Raw genomic sequence first — 20,350 nt, 5'->3', positions numbered from 1 at the left:
GACAGGCTTGTAGTGAAGTGCACGTCATGATTCGCTGTACTTACTTAATTCAAACACTGAGCGTGATCAGTGAGCAGCGAGGCTACAATCTGCTCTGGCTCCAATTTGTACAACACTGCGGGTCTAAAGCTGCACTTCCACAGTTTCAAAGTGCTTTACACAAGACCCTGGGAAGTCAGTGGGTGACATCACACAGTCAGTTTTTCCTTATTTCTTTTACAGTCTCTGGCACTCAGCCTGCTCAGGCTTGGAGATCAGGGTGACCGATATGGAAGTGATCGAGGCTGTTGCTATGAGATTAAACATGCTGTGTACAATTTGTATGCTGTTGCCACAGTAACACACATACTCTGCAAGCTTGCCCATATCGCTCCTGCTGTTGCACTGGTGGCAGATTGCTAGAAACTTTTACAGCGTGTTTACATTGCTAACACTGTTGGCACAGTCAAATTAGTAACATTCAAAGTGTGTAAACAAGTTCTCTCTGCTGCTGGCGTTTACACTACGCTATCCAGGACTGCCATATGCTTCCCTTATTCCGAACCCTGGCATATTCCTATTGTGCTGACATTGCTCCTGTCACGCTGATAATATATGGCTACTAGTATATTGCACTATATAGTACTATATTGTGCTATATTGTACTGGGTGCTAATGCTGTCACGTGGCTAACACGCTCACGATGTTTGTTTCGTCATCCTGCTGCTCTGTTCACATTACCGATGCCATCGCACTGCTAACAGTCAGAAAATGGTTAACAATGTCATACTCGTATCGCTAACATTGCCACGCTGCTAGCGTGCTTAAAATGCCGAAAGCTGTCGCGCTGGATAACGTGGTGAAATTGCTATTTTGCTCTCGCTGAGCGCACCGTAGCGCTGCTGATAAGCGTCGCTAACACATTGCTAAAACACTCGTATTTAAGCGTTTTCTCCGTGAACAGGCTTGCATTGATACAGTAGCCCGGTCACGCAGTCGTTTTACTGACACTGACACGCTGGTAGCACGGTCAAGTGCAAACACGTTCTTGCCTCCGCTAACATTTGCCCTGCTGTTCTCTACGGTGGCCGTCCGTCTGATTTTCCAGTCTGTTCCTTTCCCACGTCTCTAAGCCGAAACCATGGTTACAACGCCGATGCTTTGGATGCGGTGTTGAAAAATGAGAATAATCCGTCTGAAATGTCAACAGTGGCTAATGATGCATTAAAATGCGTGCAAAGACACAACCATGGGTCAAAGCAAGGCTGTTTTCTTTTGTTTTTTTGATTAATACCGGTCATAAGAAGCAGCTGTAGTATTGTTTATCAGCTCTAGGGCACTGATTCTGCATGCTCAGTGGAAGGACACTTTATTTTCTCCTGTTGGTGGTACTCTGACATGCAGGTGCTGAGGCATTGTCATTCTCAGTGCTAACACCCCATCACACTGCCGGACCCTCTCCTAGTGCTGGTGCAGGTGGGACCCATGCTAATGGGGCGTTGGGTTTGTTTAGCCTCCGGCCGCTCCTGCGTTTCCTCCCCAGTATTTATTGAGTTCCCCGGCCGTATTTCTTTCTGGTCCAGCTCTGTTGAAACATTCTTGTGTGTGACTAATGAAGCATGCCAGCGGGTTTCCCAGCAGATTTGTGTGTGTGCGTGTGTGCATGCGTATGCGTGTGTGTGTTAGTTATCTCGGCAATCTGAACATATTCTTCCTTTACTGCTGTGGCTGCTCAGTGGTCCTCAGGCTCTTCGTGCAGAGGCTGCTGCTCAGGCCCGAGTCAGTCCCAGCTCCCGCAGTGTTCCACAGCACCAAACACAGTACGGGGGAAATAAAGCCCAGCACAATGTGTCTAATGTCACATACTGTTAGCTTAAAGTGCTGCACTGCAGTACCGCTCCAGGGCCTTGCCTTATGAATCTCAGTGCTCTGGATTACCCGCGGTTCTTCCAGCACTCAGCGTTCTATAATTGGTTCTGCTGTGCAGCTTCGGTGGGATCTATTCCCCTGTCTGTTTCATTTGGAATATCAGGCCAAATTCAGGCTCAGAAGCACTTGGGATCCGGACAGAAAGAACAGGCCTGACGCTGGAGCCGGTCTCCTGCCTGGGTCTGGGGTCCGGCCCGGTTCTGCAGCTCACAGGGTCCGGGCCACAGACCGTTGCCTTTTTGTTGCAGTGCGATGGAACGTACAGGGAGTGTGTGTCCGGCTCATTTTGTGATCCCTGTGGTGAAATGTGACCCGCAGTGCTTTTCATCTTTTGTTCTCGACTCGTGATGTATGGAGGGAGGCTGCCAGGTGTGCATGAGGGCTGGACAAATCACCGCACAGCTGCCAAGCAAACAGCAGCCTTTTAATCAAGACTGGCGACCGGTGTTCCTTTGTGCCCTTGTTAAAATAAAGTGTGCCCGTGAACTGCATTCCTGGGAGTCGTTTAGGATCTGTTTTGTACTGTGTTTGGACCGCATGTGCAGGAAGTGCAGTCAGAAATTGTGTTGGGATTACTGGTGACTCCCTCCTACTTACACACTAGCGAACTCTTTCTCGCTCTTCCTCTTATATGGAATGCTTGGCTCAGCATACAGGAAGATGGCAAAATGAGGAAGTGTTTGAGCAGAAAACTTCCTTGTTATGCTCTGTTGCTGTCAAATTACTGACATTAATTACATTTCTGTCGGATTGTGTGCCAATTTAATTTTTTAGGAAAGTCAAGGTGTAATTTGTGATTGAGTGATTGTGTTCCATGAACAGGAAACGGGGTCAGAGCAGCGAGGCTGCAGTCGCCCAGGACTCCCTTGAATTGAAACTAGAGAGCTGTTCATGACCTCAGGCTGCAGGAATTTGGCAGGATTTAAATTGTGTGATATTATTTCCGGTAGTTGAGTGCACACGTCCACACCTCCACTCTGTCTCTGAACACAGAGCACGCCCTGGTAGACTGTCTGTTACACCCTGCCCTGTTATACCCCGGTGCTCTACTGTCCCCTGTGGATTGTGCTAAAAGAGGTTCGGGTTTGGTTGTGGCTCTCTGTCACAGTAAGAGTGTGCAAACAACGTCGCTTCTGTATGCAAACAGCCCCCTCTCTGCTGGAAGGGCACCATTGCTTTTGGCCCAGACGTATTTGTGACATGAGCCGTTTGCTCAAGAGGAGGACTTCTGCAACGAGAGCACTTCCTGTTGGTACAGAGAGAGGGAGAAGGAGATGAGAGAGTCCTAGCACAAGCTAAAACAGGTCTTTAGCACTGTTTCTTGGAAGGCTTTTTGCCAGGCTTAAAGTGAAGGGTTGAAATGTGAACCTGGTTCTTTTTAATGCTGTGTATTTAGTAGGACGGAGTGTAGCACAGTGGGTAAGGAACTGGGCTTGTAACCGAAAGGTCGTAGGTTCGAATCCCGGGTAAGGACACTGCCGTTGTACCCTTGAGCAAGGTACTTAACCTGCATTGCTTCAGTATATATCCAGCTGTATAAAGGATACAATGTAAAATGCTATGTAAAAAAGTTGTGTAAGTCGCTCTGGATAAGAGCGTCTGCTAAATGCCTGTAATGTAATGTAATGTAATGTAGTCGTATGCTTTGGCGCTGGGCTCGGTCCAGTTGTGATCCCCTCAGCCCTTTGAAACGGCTGCGTTTGCATCGCTGATTTTCAGAGGTGGGAAATCCGGGTTCTGAAAGTAAAAGTCCTCCCTATTTTGTTACAATCGCCTGGATTTGCTAATTAGCATAATTCTTCAGCCAGGAGGTGGAGCTAATCAGTGAAGTCAGCTGGCTGAGCTCATGGGTGGCAGAAACACACTTGGCTGAATGTTTATTTCCTGAGGAGCCGTGTCCTGGGGCGCCGTTTGTCCGCGACGGGTCAGCGGTGCGTGCGCTGCTGTGTTTGTGTCGTATTGAAAGCCACGCCCACCCTGAACAGCAAGCCCCCGATAGGACGAGTAGGACGAGCTCAAACACAGACTGTTTGCAGCGCAACGGGTGTTTGCTCTCGCGGTTTGGTGTGTGCGAAGCGTGAAGAGCGAATGTGTCTGTGTTTGACATTGCGGGTATGTGGCAGACTGTGTTTGTGGTGCTTTATTTATTTATGTTGCTGCAGGGAAGTGTGTGCGGGTACGTGCGTGTGTGTGTGTGCGTGTGCGTGTGCGTGTGTGTGTGCACGTGTACGTGCGTTCACTATTGGGCACTTGGGCAGCTAAATGCATTGTGTGTTTGCGGTGTTAAATTCACAGGTTGTGTTTGTGTGCTCTTGTGCGCCCCCTGCAGGCTCCTGGAGACGGACAGCAAGTCGCTGAAGTCGGTGAACGGCTCGCGGCGCAACAGCGGCGCCTCGCTGGTGTCCAGCTCCTCGGCCTCCTCCAACCTGTCCCACCTGGAGGAGGACACCTGGATCCTGTGGGGCCGCATCGTCAACGACTGGGAGGAGGTGCGCAAGAAGAAGGAGAAGCAGCTGAAGGTAACTCAGCCCCTCCCCAGCCAGGGCCGGACAGCTCAGCTAAGAGCTCTTCACGCACAAGGCCTATGGTCGGTGATGTCATCACTGGTCGGGAGAAGTTGCGGTGACACTCTTCATGAATCAGCGATTTCAGATTAACTTGTCGGTGGAGTTGTTTGCATGTCTGCGGTCTTATTTTAACGCAGTACTCTGGAATTATAAAATGGCCAACGCTGTGTTTTGGTGACTGAAACACATTTGAGCACATGGTTCATCACCAGAGGCAACTCGGATTTCTGTCAAAATAAGACCCCCTCCAAATGCAGAAGATGGGTGTGAGTGAGCATTAGGAATGATATCCTTTGAAATTCTGTCTCTTCTGCATGCCCTCATTCTGAAAGATTAATGCTTCAGGGGTTGAGACAGACTCCAAGGCCATTAGGCCCTAATTTGGGCCCGTGGCACATTTCCACTCTCAATGCAGGCCATCTTCCTGCGCTGTTCTAGCTCGCTCTGTCATATACTGGCCCGAATCTTGGTCCTGCTGTAATCGGCAGTTCTGATTGGCTGACGCTTCCTAGTCCATCCTGGTGCATGGCAGCCCGCTCCGGGGGCTTCACACACGGCAGACCAAAGGTCTTGCGCAAGACTCCGGAGGTGCATTCCCAGTCGTGCGCTATCCCACCTGCCCCGGCGCATTCCACCGCCCTCGCACCCCTCCTCGGGGGCAGACGGAGGAGGTCTGGGGTCTGCTGGGCCCGGGAGAAAGCGTGTTGAGGGGGTCACGGCGTGGAAATGAATTGAGTCGTAAGGCTTGTGTTTGGCCAAGGCCCCTTTTATGAGGCCGTATACATGTAGCTGAGGATCTTAAGAAAGGTCTCGGGTGAGCGGAGCGAGCTCTGGCCCTGAGGTATTTATGGAGTTCACCGGCCGTATTCCTTTGTGGTCCGGCTCTGTCTAAACATTCTTGTGTGTGACTAATGAAGCGTGCCAGCGGGTTTCCCAGCAGATTTGTGTTTGTGTGTGTGTGTGTGTGTGTGTGTGTGTGCGCGTGCGGATGCATGTGCAGGTGTGTCTGTGTTTGTGTGTGTGTGTGCATGTGTGGAATGCTGGAAAATAGTATTAAGAAAAATCACTGTTTTGACGACGGAGCTGTGAGCCACTTGATGGCTATGAAGGGTCATGTGTGGGCTGCTGAAAGAGGTGTCTCTAAAGAGGGGAGGGCGGTGCTCTTGGTGGTTTGTTGGGGTTTTGGGATTTGGGGGTAGTGTACCTCTCTTCCTCCAGCACGTGCAGTCCAAACCCTCAGGGCCTCACCAGAGCGCCCCTCTATCTCCAGCACGATGAAGATGAACTACACCTGACTAATTACATTACCCACAGGCCAGCATCCCTGGCTGCTGTTATTCCACTGAACCGTTAGAGCAGGAAATGGCTGAGGGACGGCACAGCCGTATCGGTGCCAGAAAACACTGCCATCCCCTGCCAGGTTAAATGGGGAGCACAGCCCAACCGAACTACGGGTGTGTGTGTCGGTAGTGTGCACTGCATTGACTCACCGTCCTGTAAGCTTTCCCTCCATCCCCAGCGAAGCACACCCCAGTCTACAGCTGGAAATCTTGTTGAGCTGCTAATTAGCAGAGGCAAGCGTACAAAATTAGGGTTGAAAGGAAAATCTGCAGGATGGTAGATTTCCAGCAACAGGGGTGGGCAAACCGCCATATGCAAAGGTAATAAACCGTTTTAGTTTTTTTGGCTCTTGTTTTCATGCATCTGAAATCCTAATTGAGGTGGGATATTTGGATTTTATCCCCTGGCAACGGGATGCGTTTTCCCCCTAATTACAGACCAAAGGAAAGCTCCTGAATAGTCTTAAGGCTGTTTGTGTGCTTGTTGAAGGCCTTTAAGAAGCCCAGTAAGCTCGTGTTGTGTGATCTCGTTCAGTCAGTGGCCTTTAGTTAGCACAAGAGATAAAAAAAGGGATTAGCTTTCAGGGCTCAGTGCCCGCCTTTGTTTTAACAATTACCTTCGTGTAATTGAGAAGGTTAAGTACGCTGAAGTGGAGATAAAGTCCACGGGCCAGTGATGGAAAATGTGATTGGCTGTTACACTGTGATCAGGGTAGTAGTATTACTGTTTATATTTCCTGCTCACCATTAACCCTTTGAAGAGTAGTTTTGTGTCGGAATGCTTTTTTTCAGAATTCTAAGTCAGTGTTCTATTAGAATGTTCAGATATAAGAATGTTCTAATCGCATAATTATGATCTCACACCTTAAAGAGTTAATGGAGAAAAAGGACACTATTTTCAGGCTAACACTGCTGTGGCCTTTCCTGTTATAAGCAGCGTGTCTCTGTGCACAGTCCGTGTTCAGGTTAACGCTAACGTCAGGCTTTCCTTACAGGAGCTGGTCAGGAAGGGGATCCCGCATCACTTCCGAGCGATCGTGTGGCAGCTGCTGTGCAATGCCCAGAACATGCCCATCAAGGACCAGTACTCGGAGCTGCTGAAGATGACCTCGCCCTGCGAGAAGCTGATTCGCCGCGACATCGCCCGCACCTACCCCGAGCAAGAGTTCTTCAAGGAGAAGGACAGCCTGGGCCAGGAGGTGCTCTTCAACGTCATGAAGGTGAGGACTGGGTGGGGCCTGCTGGTGGGCGGGGCTTGCTGGTGGGAGGGGCTCCCTGTTTCTCACCTCTTTATTTTATGTACAGTGAGTATCGCTGAATAATGGAATTCCATCAGTTTGCAATGATTTGCTGAATCAGTTGTCACAGTTCCCATGCAGTTGGAAAATAAATATTGTTTTGTTCATTTGTTTTGCTGAACTGTGAATTGGCTGTCAGTAATTCCAGATACAATTTTGTTTAAAAACCACCCAGCTAATCTCTGAAAAAGTTTGTTGATAACCAGTGTACATTAAACTGTGAAACATTTCCAGCTCTTAGCAGCAGAAAACACACACTCCCACTGCAGTGCTAAGCTGATTCCTTAGCACCATAATTCACAGCTCATTTTCAGTAATGAGCAGCTATGGCAGCTTCCTGAATAACACCCATCTTTGCATTTACAGATAAGGAAGTGAAGTCAAATTACTTCTCCACTACTCCACTTTTTTTTTAGATTCAGGCTTAATCTGTTAGTGAATGCAGCATTCTATCAAAGTATTTTCCTGTTCATGTTCACAGTGTTAGCCATTCTGTTTGTTCTCTGAACTATGACTTGGCTCATTTGCGTGCTTGCAGAACTGAGAAGGCTAAGACCGATGGGGAGCAAAATTCATTGGTTGAATCGTGCCTCGCGGAACTGCTCCGAGCCGCTTGCCTTTCTCAGTTGTTGCGCAGACAGAAGCCACTCGACAGGCTAACGAGCACTCAAGAGCCAGCACAACACTTCCTGTGCACGCTCCAGTACGCGCTAGCGCACATTAGCCTCCCATTACGGAATTAGAGCTGGGCGCAGAGCAATCGATAAAGTTAGCGGCTTTTTGAATGCGAGGCCAGCCTGGAGCTTGGCACTGTGGCCGTGCAGACGAGCCGAACCCCTGTCAGCTGCCAGCTTCCTACGCCCTGTCTGCCAAAGAGCGTAACCTCCGCTCGACGGGCCCCGATATTTACTGATGGGCCGAGCAGGGGGGTGTGTGCTGGCTGTGCTCCCAGCCCAACACAAAACATTCTCACATTTCTGCTGCAATATAGTGCCAGTTTTATAACGGTGACAAAGCACTCCAGTAGCATTTTGAGAACATTTTGTGTTAGCTGGGCTGGAGGCTAATGATAGTGCATCAGGGGTGGAGCCTCGGCCTTTTGAAAGGCTTCGCCGCGGAGCGTCTAACTGGAGTCGCAGCCTCTCCGCTCTCCCGTTCTCCGAGCCTGCGGCGTCTTTGTTGACCTCATGCCACTCGTGTCGTTTCAGGCCTACTCGCTGGTGGACCGGGAGGTGGGCTACTGTCAGGGGAGCGCGTTTATCGTGGGACTCTTGCTCATGCAGGTAACGCATCCTCCTTGCCTCCGCGGGATGGGCGTCGGGGATGTCCGAGGCCTGTCCTTTCGGTTGCGTTTTCTCTTTTGCCTTTCTGAAGTTTCAGCCGTACTGTGTTCCCCTTAAAAGGAATTGTTTTGAATGGGGTCCACATCCCTGGTCCTGGAGAGCCAGAAAGTCTGGCATTGGGTTAGTTGTCACTCGACACTTAACCCTTTAATGTGTAAGATCACAAATATGTGATTTAGAATGTTCTTGACTGAACATTTTAATGCTGATGTAACAATGACTACTGGTAATTGAAAGCAATGGAGTGCTAGAATACTGACTTAAAATTTTGAAAAAACATTCCAAAAAGCCTGCTCTTCAAAGGATTAAATAATCAATTAAACAGTTAAGTGCACAGTAACCCACTTCCCCTGGGTTTTTGGGTATAAAGGCAAAAAGAAAACAAAAGCCAGCAGACCCTTTGACTCTGTATTACAAGGACTGGTGACCTCTGGCTGAGATGTTATGTGATAACTTGTCTGTTTCATGTCTTTCTGTAATTAGGTCTCCGATGACAAACTGCTTGATAAATTGTCTCGTTAGGATCTTGTTCAGTCAGTAAATTGATTAGTTCAGTAGAGTGCAGATGGCCTCACTTGTGTGTGTGTGTGTGTGTGTTCACTCTCCAGATGCCGGAGGAAGAGGCCTTCTGTGTGTTTGTGAAGCTGATGCAGGACTACCGGCTCAGAGAGCTCTTCAAGCCCAGCATGGCCGAGCTGGGGCTCTGCATGTACCAGTTTGAGTGCATGATCCAGGTACGTCTGTCCCCCCCCCTCCCCCCCGACCCCTCATTTCCCACCCGCGCTGGGACTACAGCATCACAGGGGCCTGTGTCCCTTACAGCTGCACCTCTCCACGTCCTCTTGACTGAAGGACACAACTCTGTGCTGTCTAATGTGAAAGGGCTGATTGTCTGTCTGACAGATTAATGGCTGCTGTCTCTCTCACTGCTGTATGTGCTGTTCTCTACCCCCCCCTTCCCCCCACCCCCCTGACAGGAGCTGCTGCCAGAACTCCACCTGCACTTCCAGGCCCAGAGCTTCCACACCTCCATGTACGCCTCCTCCTGGTTCCTCACAATCTTCCTCACCTCCTTCCCGCTCACCGTCGCCACAAGAATCTTCGACATCTTCATGTGTGAGGTGAGGCTCCACAGCGCTGTTGGAGAGAAGAGGATTCCCCACAGAATGTTCTTAACCCTTTAGGGTGTGGAATCAGAAATGTGATTAGAATGTTCTTAACATTCTAATGTTGATGTCACAATCACTTTTGGTCATTGAAAGCATGGAGTTCTAGAACACTGACTTAAAATTTTGGGGAAAAAAATTTGAATTCCAAAAAACCTACTCTTCAAACGGGTAATAGTGGATGGATGAACTCTATCTGATGGGTTTTCTGCCTTGCGCGTCGTTTTGTCTTTCCGAGTATGGTGAACCATCCGAGTAGCATACATATGAATGTGAGCGTGCATTTGAAGGGTGGTTGTTGCCCTCTGGTGGTAGAATTCTGGGGCTGCATGTGAGGTTAAATCGTCTTCAAGTGAAGTTCAAAGCCTGAGTCTGTTCTCTTGTGGGTGGACAGGGTCTGGAGATTGTGTTCCGCGTGGGTCTGGCCATCCTCCAGATGAACCAGGCTGAGCTCATGCAGCTGGACATGGAGGGAATGCTACAGGTGAAAACAGAAGGGTTTCTGCTCCCTTGCAAAAGCCTACATGCTTTTCACAATCCTTGTGTTTGCTAAGATACAGGCATCCCTGCAAATGGCTGCAAGCCAGAGCTATGCTAGTATCTGGGCTATCTGACATGTGTGGTGTGCATCAATACTACCTTACAGTGATCTATGATTGGTTACCTATTTTATCCAACCAGGGAAAAAAAGACAACATTATAAGTTTTGGAAAATGGCATCTCTGTTGAGGATTTTAGAATTGGTTTAGAAGGCTTAGAATTCGTTGAATTACGAGGTTACATGTTGCTTGTTCACTGCGATTGTTTTAACGGTACAGTAGCAGAAGTTAGCGCACACGTAGCTGGTTGTAGGTGTAGCCCTTGTGTTAGGTACAGTGCTTATATGGACACGCTGGTTTTAAGACCTGTGTGCTGAGTACCCTGTCCTGCTGCAGCACTTTCAGAAAGTCATCCCGCACCAGCTGGAAACCGGTCACGACAAGGTGATCCTCACCGCCTACCAAGTCAAGTACAACGCCAAGAAAATGAAGAAGTAGGTGCACTCTCAGATCCTCCATGGGGGGGGGTCTCGTGTGTTTTAGCCTGAAAATACGCTATTTTCCCGCAACAAAGTGGGATTCGTGGCTAAAGCCCCTATGCAGGAAATGGCTGTTTGTTTTCACTGCACTAAGACTGTCATTTGCCACAGATGAGGAACCTAATCGTAGTGCATGAATACAGGTTGCTGTTAGGTGAATGTGTTATGGTGATGCTGTTTTATGCTAAATTGGTCATGCTCATTCAGGGGGCCCTTATAGGAGTTGTGTTGTCGCACTTGCAGGCTAGAAAAGGAATACACTACAATCAAAACCAAGGAGATGGAGGAGCAGGTGGAAATCAAGGTGGGTTGGGCCCGTGCGAGCCTGGAGGGTGTGGGGTGCGGTGTGGGGTTGCGTCCGCGCGTGACGCCGGTCATCTGGGGTGGCGTGACTTCACAGCGCATTTTCATGCGCGCGCTCAAACTGTCCCAAACTCAGGTTTCGGTCTGAGTCGGGGAAACGGATTTAAATGGCCGTCTTCTGTGGAGGCTCTGCAAAAGCAGATAAAATGGTATTAAATTCTGTTGCTGCTGCTTTGTGAGAACTCTCTCTCGTGTTCCTGATGGGACCATGGAGGCCAACTCTGTCACTTCCACACAGAACCTTGCTTTCCTTTCACCTGGCTGACATCACTCTTACAGCACATCAGGGTTACTGTGAAACGGTCTCATCCAAGTAAAGTGTTTGGCGTTCCTCAGTCATGCGCTACATCACACTTCAGTCACTTGGCTCGCGCTCTTATCCAGGTCAGCTTACAGAAATGGAGTGTTAGCCTCGGGAGTGCAAGTGTGATGTAACCAGGAAGGCACACACAAGGCCCATTTATAACCAATAAGTGTGACTGCTCTGTTCAAGTGCTCCATGGGACTACTCCACATGACCGTTCCTTGTGACAACTCTGTGACCACTGTATGTGACCATTCCTTGTGACCACTGTATATGACTGCTATGTGTTGACCGTTCCACGCGACTATTCTGACCACTGTGTGTGACCGTTCCACGCGACTATTCTGACCACTGTGTGCGACCGCTCTGTTCCCTCAGAGGCTGCGCACAGAGAACAGGCTTCTGAAGCAGAGGATCGAGACCCTGGAGAAAGTGAGTACCAGAGGGCGTGGCCTGAGGTGGGCGTGGTCTGAGATGGGCGTCGTCGGGGGGGGGGGGGGGGAGTATGCATGGCCACTCCCACCAGAGGGGTCCATTCAGATCCATCTATATTAACACATCGAGTGCGTGTGTATGTGTGTGTTCCCTGTAGGCCACCCATACACATCGATGTTGTCTACTAACTAGACTGCGCGAAATATAGCAATCACATCACAACGGCATGCATTTATAGCAAAGGGACTTTTGGGCTTGGGCTTTTGGAAAGGGGAAATCTTTGCTTTCTCTGCGTGTTAAGTAAGCCATTATTCCTCCCAGTCAACCACCATACACATGCAGACGAGGTACAAAGATGGCTCTGCTGTGTTAGATCTGTGATCTTTAGGTCACTGTTGAATAGTAGTGCTGTCTACAGTAGGTTTGTTGAGCGATGTACTTTACCAAAGGTAAGTATGGGTATGGTTTCACCTTTGGAAGATTGGCTTTGTTGTGCCATCTAGTGGCTGGGTGTGGTACTTGCACTGACACTATAATGGGTGAAGCCTGGCACACTGAGCCAAGGGCCAGAGGAGGTGGGCGCCAAGGTGACCTGCTGGTATCTGTGGTTTTTTTTCTGCTGCACTGGCTGCAGTACTGCCTACTGAGGGACCTGATTGCTAAAGCTGAAGTGTACAGCGTAGGCAGGCACTGCTTTAGCCGCCTCTAAGGGGTCCTACGCCGCTGAAGCACGAGAGGGCGTAACGCAACGCTTTGGGCCGACGAGGAGGCTGCGTTAACGACCGCACGGGGGCGCGCGTCTGCCCGACATGGCGATAACCCGCGGTTAGGCCGACCGCCGGTCGCTAACGGTTCTTTTCCCGGGAGAAAAGAATGGGAATAGCTGCAGTTTTAAACGCGCCTCTCCGCCAACGCTACGTCGAAAATGCACGTTCTGCATCCCTGGCTTTGAAGCTCTGGCCTTTTTTCCTCCTCCTCCTCCTCTTCCTCCTCCTCTGTGCAAACGCTGCCTGTCTGCGCACAGACACAACTAACCTCACGCTGTTGTCACGCCGTCTCCAGGCTGTGTTCCTTTCCTCCCTGTTTCATCTAGTTATGAAACATCCTGCAGTCTTTTACAAATTATAAACGTAATGTTATCATCATAATTCATAACGTTTTAGCACTGAGCAAAGGGATGGAAATGGAACACTGCCTCCTGTCAAAATCAGTATTTGTCACTTTTGCTTGTTTTGAAATTTATTTGTTTTTTTCTTGTGTGCTTCTGTGTGGATTTCTTTTTCTTTTTTTTATAGGAAAGCGCTTCCTTGGCTGATAGATTGATCCAGGTATCCCTTATTTTTCTATTATCTTCATGTTGTGTATATGTCCTGCAGTTCTCTTGCCCCCTCTTCAGTGACTGTCTACTGTAGCTCCACTCTTAGCTTTGCATGTGTCCCCTGTAATTTCCCCAGTATGATCTGTGACAGGCCAGCACTGCTCCAGAATGACATGAAACAAGTTCAACTGTAACTGTGTTCTTTACCTTTGAGAACAGACCACAGAACTCGGGGCTTTAGCTCGGAGGCTGTCAGCAGCCCTCAAACTACAGTGCACGAGCAGAGAAATGACTGCATGTTATTATAATTTTTTTATGAATTCATTATTAAAGCCGTATTGAATTATGGTTTCGGCAGCCTTTAAAAGGCCTCACAAAACCGCCTTCTTTCACGCTCGCACCGTTACCCAGCGGAAGCGGTTTTGTCTCACCCTGCATGCGGTAGTGAGCACTCGTGCCCGCCCGCCCGTCCGTCCGTCCGTCAGTCTGTCCTCACCCCCCCGGAAATTGTGTGCGAAGGGGCAAGTGACGCGGGCTCAGGAGGCGGAGGAGAGCTACCTGGTAAAGCGGGAGCTGGCCACCGTCAGGCAGCAGCACGAGGAGGCCAGCGCCCGGCTGGAGCAGGCGCACGGCACCATCCGCCAACTGCAGCAGCAGCAAGAGCAGCTCCAGCGCGGCCCGCAGCCGCCAGCGGTAAGCAGCCCGCGGGCCTGTCCACCAGGGGGCGCCGGAGTCGGGCGGACAGGGGGCCGGTCGCCGTGTCGGACTCACGCACGGAGGCGTCTCACAAAGAGCGATTGCTTTAGCGGGAAGTCTGCCTCGGGTCCTGTCGTCCAGCGGCGCGCGATACGTGGGCAGTTGTAGCCGTGGAAACGGAAGCCGCACCCTGAGGTTTTTCAAAGCCGCGCTGGTTTCCCCATGCGGAAGCTCACAGCGGCGGCGAGTTGTTTTGGAAAGGCTTCGTCTGTAAGCCCGTTTCTAAAATTGGAAGAAGCACAGATTATGCCTGGCATGGTGTCATGTTGCTGGCAGTCTGGTATTGTGTTGCTGCAGTTCTTGCTGTAAAATGTTTGTATTTTTAATCACACTGGACTAGCATCACACCTGCTCAGCGTTTCACGGATCCTTATTAATAATGCACTGCTCTTTTATAATTTATCTCTTCTCAATCAACTCTCAATCACTCCTGCCCCTTTTTCTTTAGGCTATTTGTATAGTTTGCATTTCACACATTTTGAAGTTTATTCTTTATCCTTTGTTCTCTATTCTGCGGGGGGGAAAACATTTCTTGGGATTAAATCAATAGAGTTATTTAAGCGTTAAAATACAGTACGCAGATCAATATTAGGACAGCAGCGATCGCTAACGGCGTCTAGCGGATGTAGTTTTCCGAGCGTCAGGCAAACACGGCGCTGTCAGTATTCGTGACCTCAAACCGAAGCGTTCTGTCAGGTGAGGCGGTGCGCTAGGCTACTCGTACATTCTCTGCTCCCGTGTTCTCAACTCCGGCCCTCTGAATAATTAACCGGCCGTCTGATTGGCTCCCGTCGGTACGGAATCTAATCGAAGCGCCCTCCCGGCTGCCAGAGCCCCGCGGCGCTCCGGTCCCCATGCGGAGCCGCTGAAATGGGTGTTTAAGTATTAATGCGCCGTCGGAGCGCGCACATCAAAGGATAACGTGTCGACCGGCTCATGCGGCGCTCTACTTTACATAATGTCATTTATTAATCCCCGCAATGAGCCTCCATTAAATATTCATGTCGGTGCAGGTTTATGTCCAGGCTTTGTTAGAGGTAGTGCGATATCTGTGAGACTTGCAGAGGCCCGCAGTAAAAGGCTCAGTGTGGGGAAAAACACTTAACCAGCAGCTGCAAATTGTTGCAAGAAATAGTTTTCTAACGGTACACGCCTTTTCTGCTGTGTCAGGTCGTGCGTGTTTGAAATGTGTGAAGCGCTTCCCTTTTTAAAAGAGCAGAGCTTATAAACAAACTGCTTATAAATGTGTTTGACTGGGGGGAGGGGGCAGCAGTGTATCAACCATTTTGCAGTACTGTAGTTAGGGTGTGATATGGCTCATAAAGCTGTGTGTCGGTTCAGTAGCGTAGTGTGAAAAACGGTTTATATTTTAAGCGGTTATAGTTTGCAATTAGCTTTGCTTTCACTGCCCTGCTGAATGTGCAGTGCTATATCTGCTGGCTTATTCCCTCTCATAGGGCACAATTTTTCAAATAAATCAGCAGAATGTTTCCTGAGTAAGTTTGTACTGTGAAGTGTAGTCTCTTACTGCACTCAAATTAACGGTGGCACTGTCTCCTCTTTGCACTGCCCTCTCTCCCACTCTCTCTCCCTCTCTCTCATTCCCTCTCTGTCTGTCTGTCTCTCTCTCGCTCTCTCTCTCACTGTCTGTCTCTCTCCCTCCCACCCACCCCCCTCTCTATCTCTCTCCCTCTCTCTCATTCCCTCTCTGTCTGTCTGTCTCTCTCTCGCTCTCTCTCTCACTGTCTGTCTCTCTCCCTCCCACCCACCCCCCTCTCTATCTCTCTCTCCCTCTCTCCCTCTCTCTCATTCCCTCTCTGTCTGTCTGTGTGTCTCTCTCGCTCTCTCTCCCTGTCCGTCTCTCTCCCTCCCACCCACCCCCCCTCTCTCCCTCTCTCTCTCTCTCTCTCTCTCTCTTTGCCTGTCTCTCAGCAGCCCAAATGTAACCCGTGCTACACAGAGGAGATGGTTGTGCAGCTGGAGCGGGAGCTGGTGCAGGCTCGGCTGAAGGAGGCGGAGTCACAGTGCGCTCTTAAGGAAATGCAGGACAAGGTCCTGAACATGGAGAAGGTACGGCCCTCTCCTCCTCCCTGTATCCTTCTGCCTTCCCCTCTTTCCTCCTTTTATCTCCCGCCCTGCTTCTTCCCTCTTTCTACCTCGTATCTCTCCCCCTTCCTCTCTGTGGTCCACCTCTCTCTTTCCCTCCTTCTCCACATCTCATCTCCTTTTCCATCCCTCTTTCTATCAGTCTATCAGTTCCTTCTCTTTCCCAGCATCCCTCCAGACTGCAAGGCTCGAGCAGACAGGCTAGTATGTGTGCACGTGTCTGAGAGGGAGTGTACAAGACGCGTGCATGTGTGTCCCAGACTGCGCATGTGTGCGTGTGTGTGTGTGTGCGTGTATACATGCGTGTAAGGAGGCGGAGTCGCCATTTTCACGCGTCCAGGCGGCTGTGTGTGTTTCAGAGGAACGCAGACCTGCCGGATGACAGTAATGTGGTGCGGCTGCAGGAGGAGCTGATTGGTGTAAAGCTGAGGGAGGCGGAGGCTGTCACTGGCCTGAAGGAACTACGGCAACAGGTCAGAGACCTGGAGGACCACTGGCAGGTGAGACCCTGTGTGCGTGCGTGCGTGTGTACATAAGTGGTTAGAGGCACTTGCCCGAGGTGGGATTTGAACCCGTGTCTCTTATGTTCCCAAAGGCTCCAAAGACAAACTTTTTACCAGTCAGCTAAAGGCAAAAGGGCTCCTAGCCGAGGGCAATATCATTGATTTCATCCTAAGGGTTGTGTCACCAGAGTTTTGTCACAGTAACCTGGTACAAGGCCTTCACTTTACTGTACCCCACTGTTGTTACTTAGCAACCAGCTGAGTTACACCCGTTATGTGTGTCAGTCTCTGTATGTGTCTCTCTGTATTAATGTAAGTGCGTGAATTTGCATCGGTTAGATTATTTGCGGTGCACTTAACAGCTAAACTTCTGTGATTTGAGTCTCATTGGTCCAGAGAACTGACCAATCAGAGGGCTTACAAACTGAGCTGCACTCTGCCTGTGTGTTAATCTGTGACCGCCCCCCCCCCCGGCCCCCCCCACAGAGGCACCTGGCGCGGACGGCGGGCCGCTGGAAGGACAGCCCCCGGAAGAACACGGTGAACGAGCTGCAGGACGAGCTGATGGGCGTGCGGCTGCGGGAGGCCGAGGCGCAGGCCGTGATCAGAGAGACCCGGCAGAGGCTGCTGGAGCTGGAGACCCAGGTCAGACACCCCTCTGCTGCCAGCGCGCACGCTGATCTCAGATCAGTGCTACTCATTACAGTGACACCAGGGCCTACAAACCGTACGCCAGCGCTCACACTGATCTCAGATCAGTAGCACTCATTACAGTGGCACCAGGGCCTACAAACCGTACGCCAGCGCTCACACTGATCTCAGATCAGTGCTACTCATTACAGTGGCACCAGGGCCTACAAACTGTACGCCAGCGCTCACACTGATCTCAGATCAGTAGCACTCATTACAGTGACACCAGGGCCTGAAAACCGTACACCAGCGCCCACACTGATGTGAGATCAGCGACACTCATTACAGTGACCTGCAAAACATATACCAGCACTCACACTGATCTGAGACCAGTGCCCCTCATGTCTAAAGATCTGAAACCATTCAGTGTGACAAATACGCAATATACGGGAAAATACTTTTTCGCAACATTGTACATCATCTCCTTATACTGGCAAACAAGAAGAGGAGAGTTATGTGTGCATACTACAGAGTAGAACTGTGGTTAACAGGTTACATTTTTGAGGGTCTGAACTGCATTGGCTGGAAGTGAACAGAAGAGGGCAGTAGAGGCCTGCAGAAAGAAACTCCTGTTGCTGATCAGGTTCATGCGGCAAGCTGTGGAGCACAGCAGAAAGCGAAGTGAAGGCACACAAGGTCACAAGGCCCAGTTCAGTGTTCATGCAAATGTGTGCACTGATGTACAGCACCGCCATGACCACAGTGGTTTTTTTTTTCACTCGGAAGCTGTGTGATTGAACACGAGGCAGAACTGGATGTGAATCTGTCAGTGTTGTCGCAGTTGAGTGTTGAGTCCCTGTAAGGTTTTTAATGCTTTTCTGCCCAGGGACTACTGATGCTACTTGGCTAACTCTGGCGTGGCTGCTATGTTGTGCAAGGCTCCTGTTAAATAAACCGATGAAGTGAACTAAGCTAACGGTGTTGATACAGCGGTGCCTGTGGGTTGAGTTTACGGTCTGATGAAAGCAGTGGACAGATGCAAGCTTTGGCTCTGGAGCGCTCCTGTTCTCACTCCCGCTCTCCTGCCTCACTCTCTCTCTCTCTCTCTCTCTCTCTCCTGCCCCGGCCGTCACCTCGCACGCCCTCAGAACCAGGTCCAGGGGAACCAGCTGCGGCGGGCGGAGCAGACTGGGCGGAGCCTGCAGGAGCGGGTGCAGCTGCTGACCGCCCAGAACAAGGGCTTGCTGGTGCAGCTGCAGGAGGCGAAGCGCAAGCAGGCCGAGCTGGAGTGCAAGGTAGGCCGCCTGGGCGTACACCTGGCCGTACAGGAGGGTCCTGGTAGGCCGCCTGGGCGAGCCAACCAGGGCAGGTTGGGGTGCAGGTAGGCCCCTGGGTGTAAACCTGAACTGTGCAGGGTAGGGTCCATGGGTAGGCCGCCTGGGCGTAGACCAACCATGCAGGTTGGGGGCTGCAGGTAGGCCACCTGGGTGTAAACCGAACTGTGCAGGGTAGGGTCCATGGGTAGGCCGCCTGGGCGTAGACACAACCATGCAGGTTGGGGGCTGCAGGTAGGCCACCTGGGTGTAAACCGAACTGTGCAGGGTAGGGTCCATGGGTAGGCCGCCTGGGCGTAGACACAACCATGCAGGTTGGGGGCTGCAGGTAGGCCACCTGGGTGTAAACCGAACTGTGCAGGGTAGGGTCCATGGGTAGGCCGCCTGGGCATAAACCCAACCATGCAGGGTAGGATCCACAGATACATGAAAAGGAAAGCGATACAACATATGATGGCGACGACCGCTATTGCATTTGATAATTATCGCTGCAGTATACTACTCAACCCGAGCGTACGCCCAATTGTGCAAGAAAGCCTACGCTTTACGCCCGCCCAACCACAGCGCTGGGAACGTGGCGGCCCGTTTCTCTCGAATCATCCTGGACAGTTGCAAGGTTAGATTTGTTGTCAAATGTGAGATTTCCTCATCACGCTAGAGAAAAATCTTGCCTACTGATCACCCCAGCAGACCCAAACCCATGGCCTAAAAAGGAACCCCTCTCTTCTGCTTTTCGGAAGTGCGGGCGATAGCATCACTTTGCTGACCGCCCCACCGCTGCAGATTCACCGTACACCTTCTCCTCTCAGCTCCATCTCTCTCTTCTCAAGAAATGTTTTGCAAGACAGCGGCATTGTTTTGTCAGTTGCTCACACACACGGCTTTTAGCAAGAATTCTGTTAGTCATACACGCAAAGGTCACGCTGTGTCACTAGGAAAGTCACTAAATTTTAGCTTTAAGTTGCTCTCACTGAAGATAATTAACAATAAAGATAACATCTCTTCAACTGTATTTCATCCGCAAGCTTAATAGTCCATTTTTGAAGTAGTCAGTATACTTTGTAAGAAGTAGAACTTGTTGAGCAAAAAGACGCAATCAGAACAACTGAAGAACAAAAAGACACGGTGTTGTGTGTTCTCACGGTGCAGTGTGCGACGGCCTCCAGGCAGAACTTTTAGAAAATGTCTTTCTTGTTCTCCGACCTCCCCCTCTCAGCTATATCCAAATATCACATGGTTGGTTACGTCACGGTTGAGAGTTCAGAGGGCAGACTTCACATGCTAATGTACGAAGAGTCAACGCCAATCTCTCTTCTGTAGAGATGGGAATTCTGTGAGTTCCTGCATGTTTGATGAATGGTGCTACTCGTTTCAGCAAGTCGTCAAAACGCAGAGCACACATTCGGAAATAAGAGAAAGTGGACCCCTCCTCTAAACTCCGCATTTGCCGAATGTACAGACAAAACTCTCCATTCTACTCTAATTTAGAGAGCGAACGTACCATCTCCTTCGCCTTTTTTTCTGCTTTTGCATAGCTAGATAAACTAAAGCCACTTTAAACTTTTTGTTTTGTGTTGTGATCTTGCGTAGCCCTTCTCTTTATACATCCATGGCGTAGCCGCGAGTCTGGGTGAGATTCCAGCCCCGGTTATTAGCTGCCTCGTCATTATTCACGCCCCAGCGGCGTGGAGTGACTTCAAACGGTGCGGTGTTCTCACTGAGTATTACCGACAACAGTGTTCGCGGACATGTTCGCCGGCGGTTCTCAATCCTGAAGTTCTTTCTTCTTGCTGAGTATACTGCCAGCTTTAGCCGTCTCTGTGAACTGACTTGGGAGCTACCTCCGTTGCAGCTTTCTAGGGTTGAGGCCAATTTCAGTCCAATACCAGGAATTCAACTGA

The 20,350-nt window shown here is 50.2% G+C and overlaps 1 protein-coding gene across 8 annotated transcripts in view; it reads left to right on the top strand.

Annotated features, from left to right (window-relative positions):
• The window catches only part of evi5a (ecotropic viral integration site 5a), a 60,591-nt gene that overhangs the window by 24,808 nt on the left and 15,433 nt on the right, over positions 1-20,350 (top strand). For 4 of the 8 annotated variants that reach the window (XM_064341786.1, XM_064341784.1, XM_064341785.1 and 1 more), the window contains exons 3-17: positions 4,238-4,427; positions 6,811-7,035; positions 8,322-8,396; positions 9,065-9,190; positions 9,434-9,577; positions 10,017-10,106; positions 10,558-10,655; positions 10,944-11,004; positions 11,746-11,799; positions 13,098-13,130; positions 13,640-13,813; positions 15,809-15,946; positions 16,342-16,482; positions 16,972-17,130; positions 18,264-18,410. In XM_064341786.1, the coding sequence (XP_064197856.1) occupies positions 4,238-4,427; positions 6,811-7,035; positions 8,322-8,396; positions 9,065-9,190; positions 9,434-9,577; positions 10,017-10,106; positions 10,558-10,655; positions 10,944-11,004; positions 11,746-11,799; positions 13,098-13,130; positions 13,640-13,813; positions 15,809-15,946; positions 16,342-16,482; positions 16,972-17,130; positions 18,264-18,410 (1,855 nt within the window). The remainder of the gene's footprint in view (positions 1-4,237; positions 4,428-6,810; positions 7,036-8,321; positions 8,397-9,064; positions 9,191-9,433; positions 9,578-10,016; positions 10,107-10,557; positions 10,656-10,943; positions 11,005-11,745; positions 11,800-13,097; positions 13,131-13,639; positions 13,814-15,808; positions 15,947-16,341; positions 16,483-16,971; positions 17,131-18,263; positions 18,411-20,350) is intronic. The other 4 variants (XM_064341788.1, XM_064341790.1, XM_064341792.1 and 1 more) reach the window with 4 other exon arrangements.

The sequence above is a fragment of the Anguilla rostrata genome, chromosome 6, assembly GCF_018555375.3.
Source record: "Anguilla rostrata isolate EN2019 chromosome 6, ASM1855537v3, whole genome shotgun sequence".
NCBI classification, from domain to species: Eukaryota; Metazoa; Chordata; class Actinopteri; order Anguilliformes; family Anguillidae; genus Anguilla; species Anguilla rostrata.
Note: the sequence above shows the minus strand (reverse complement) of the source record. Positions and strands in the feature narration are given on the sequence as shown.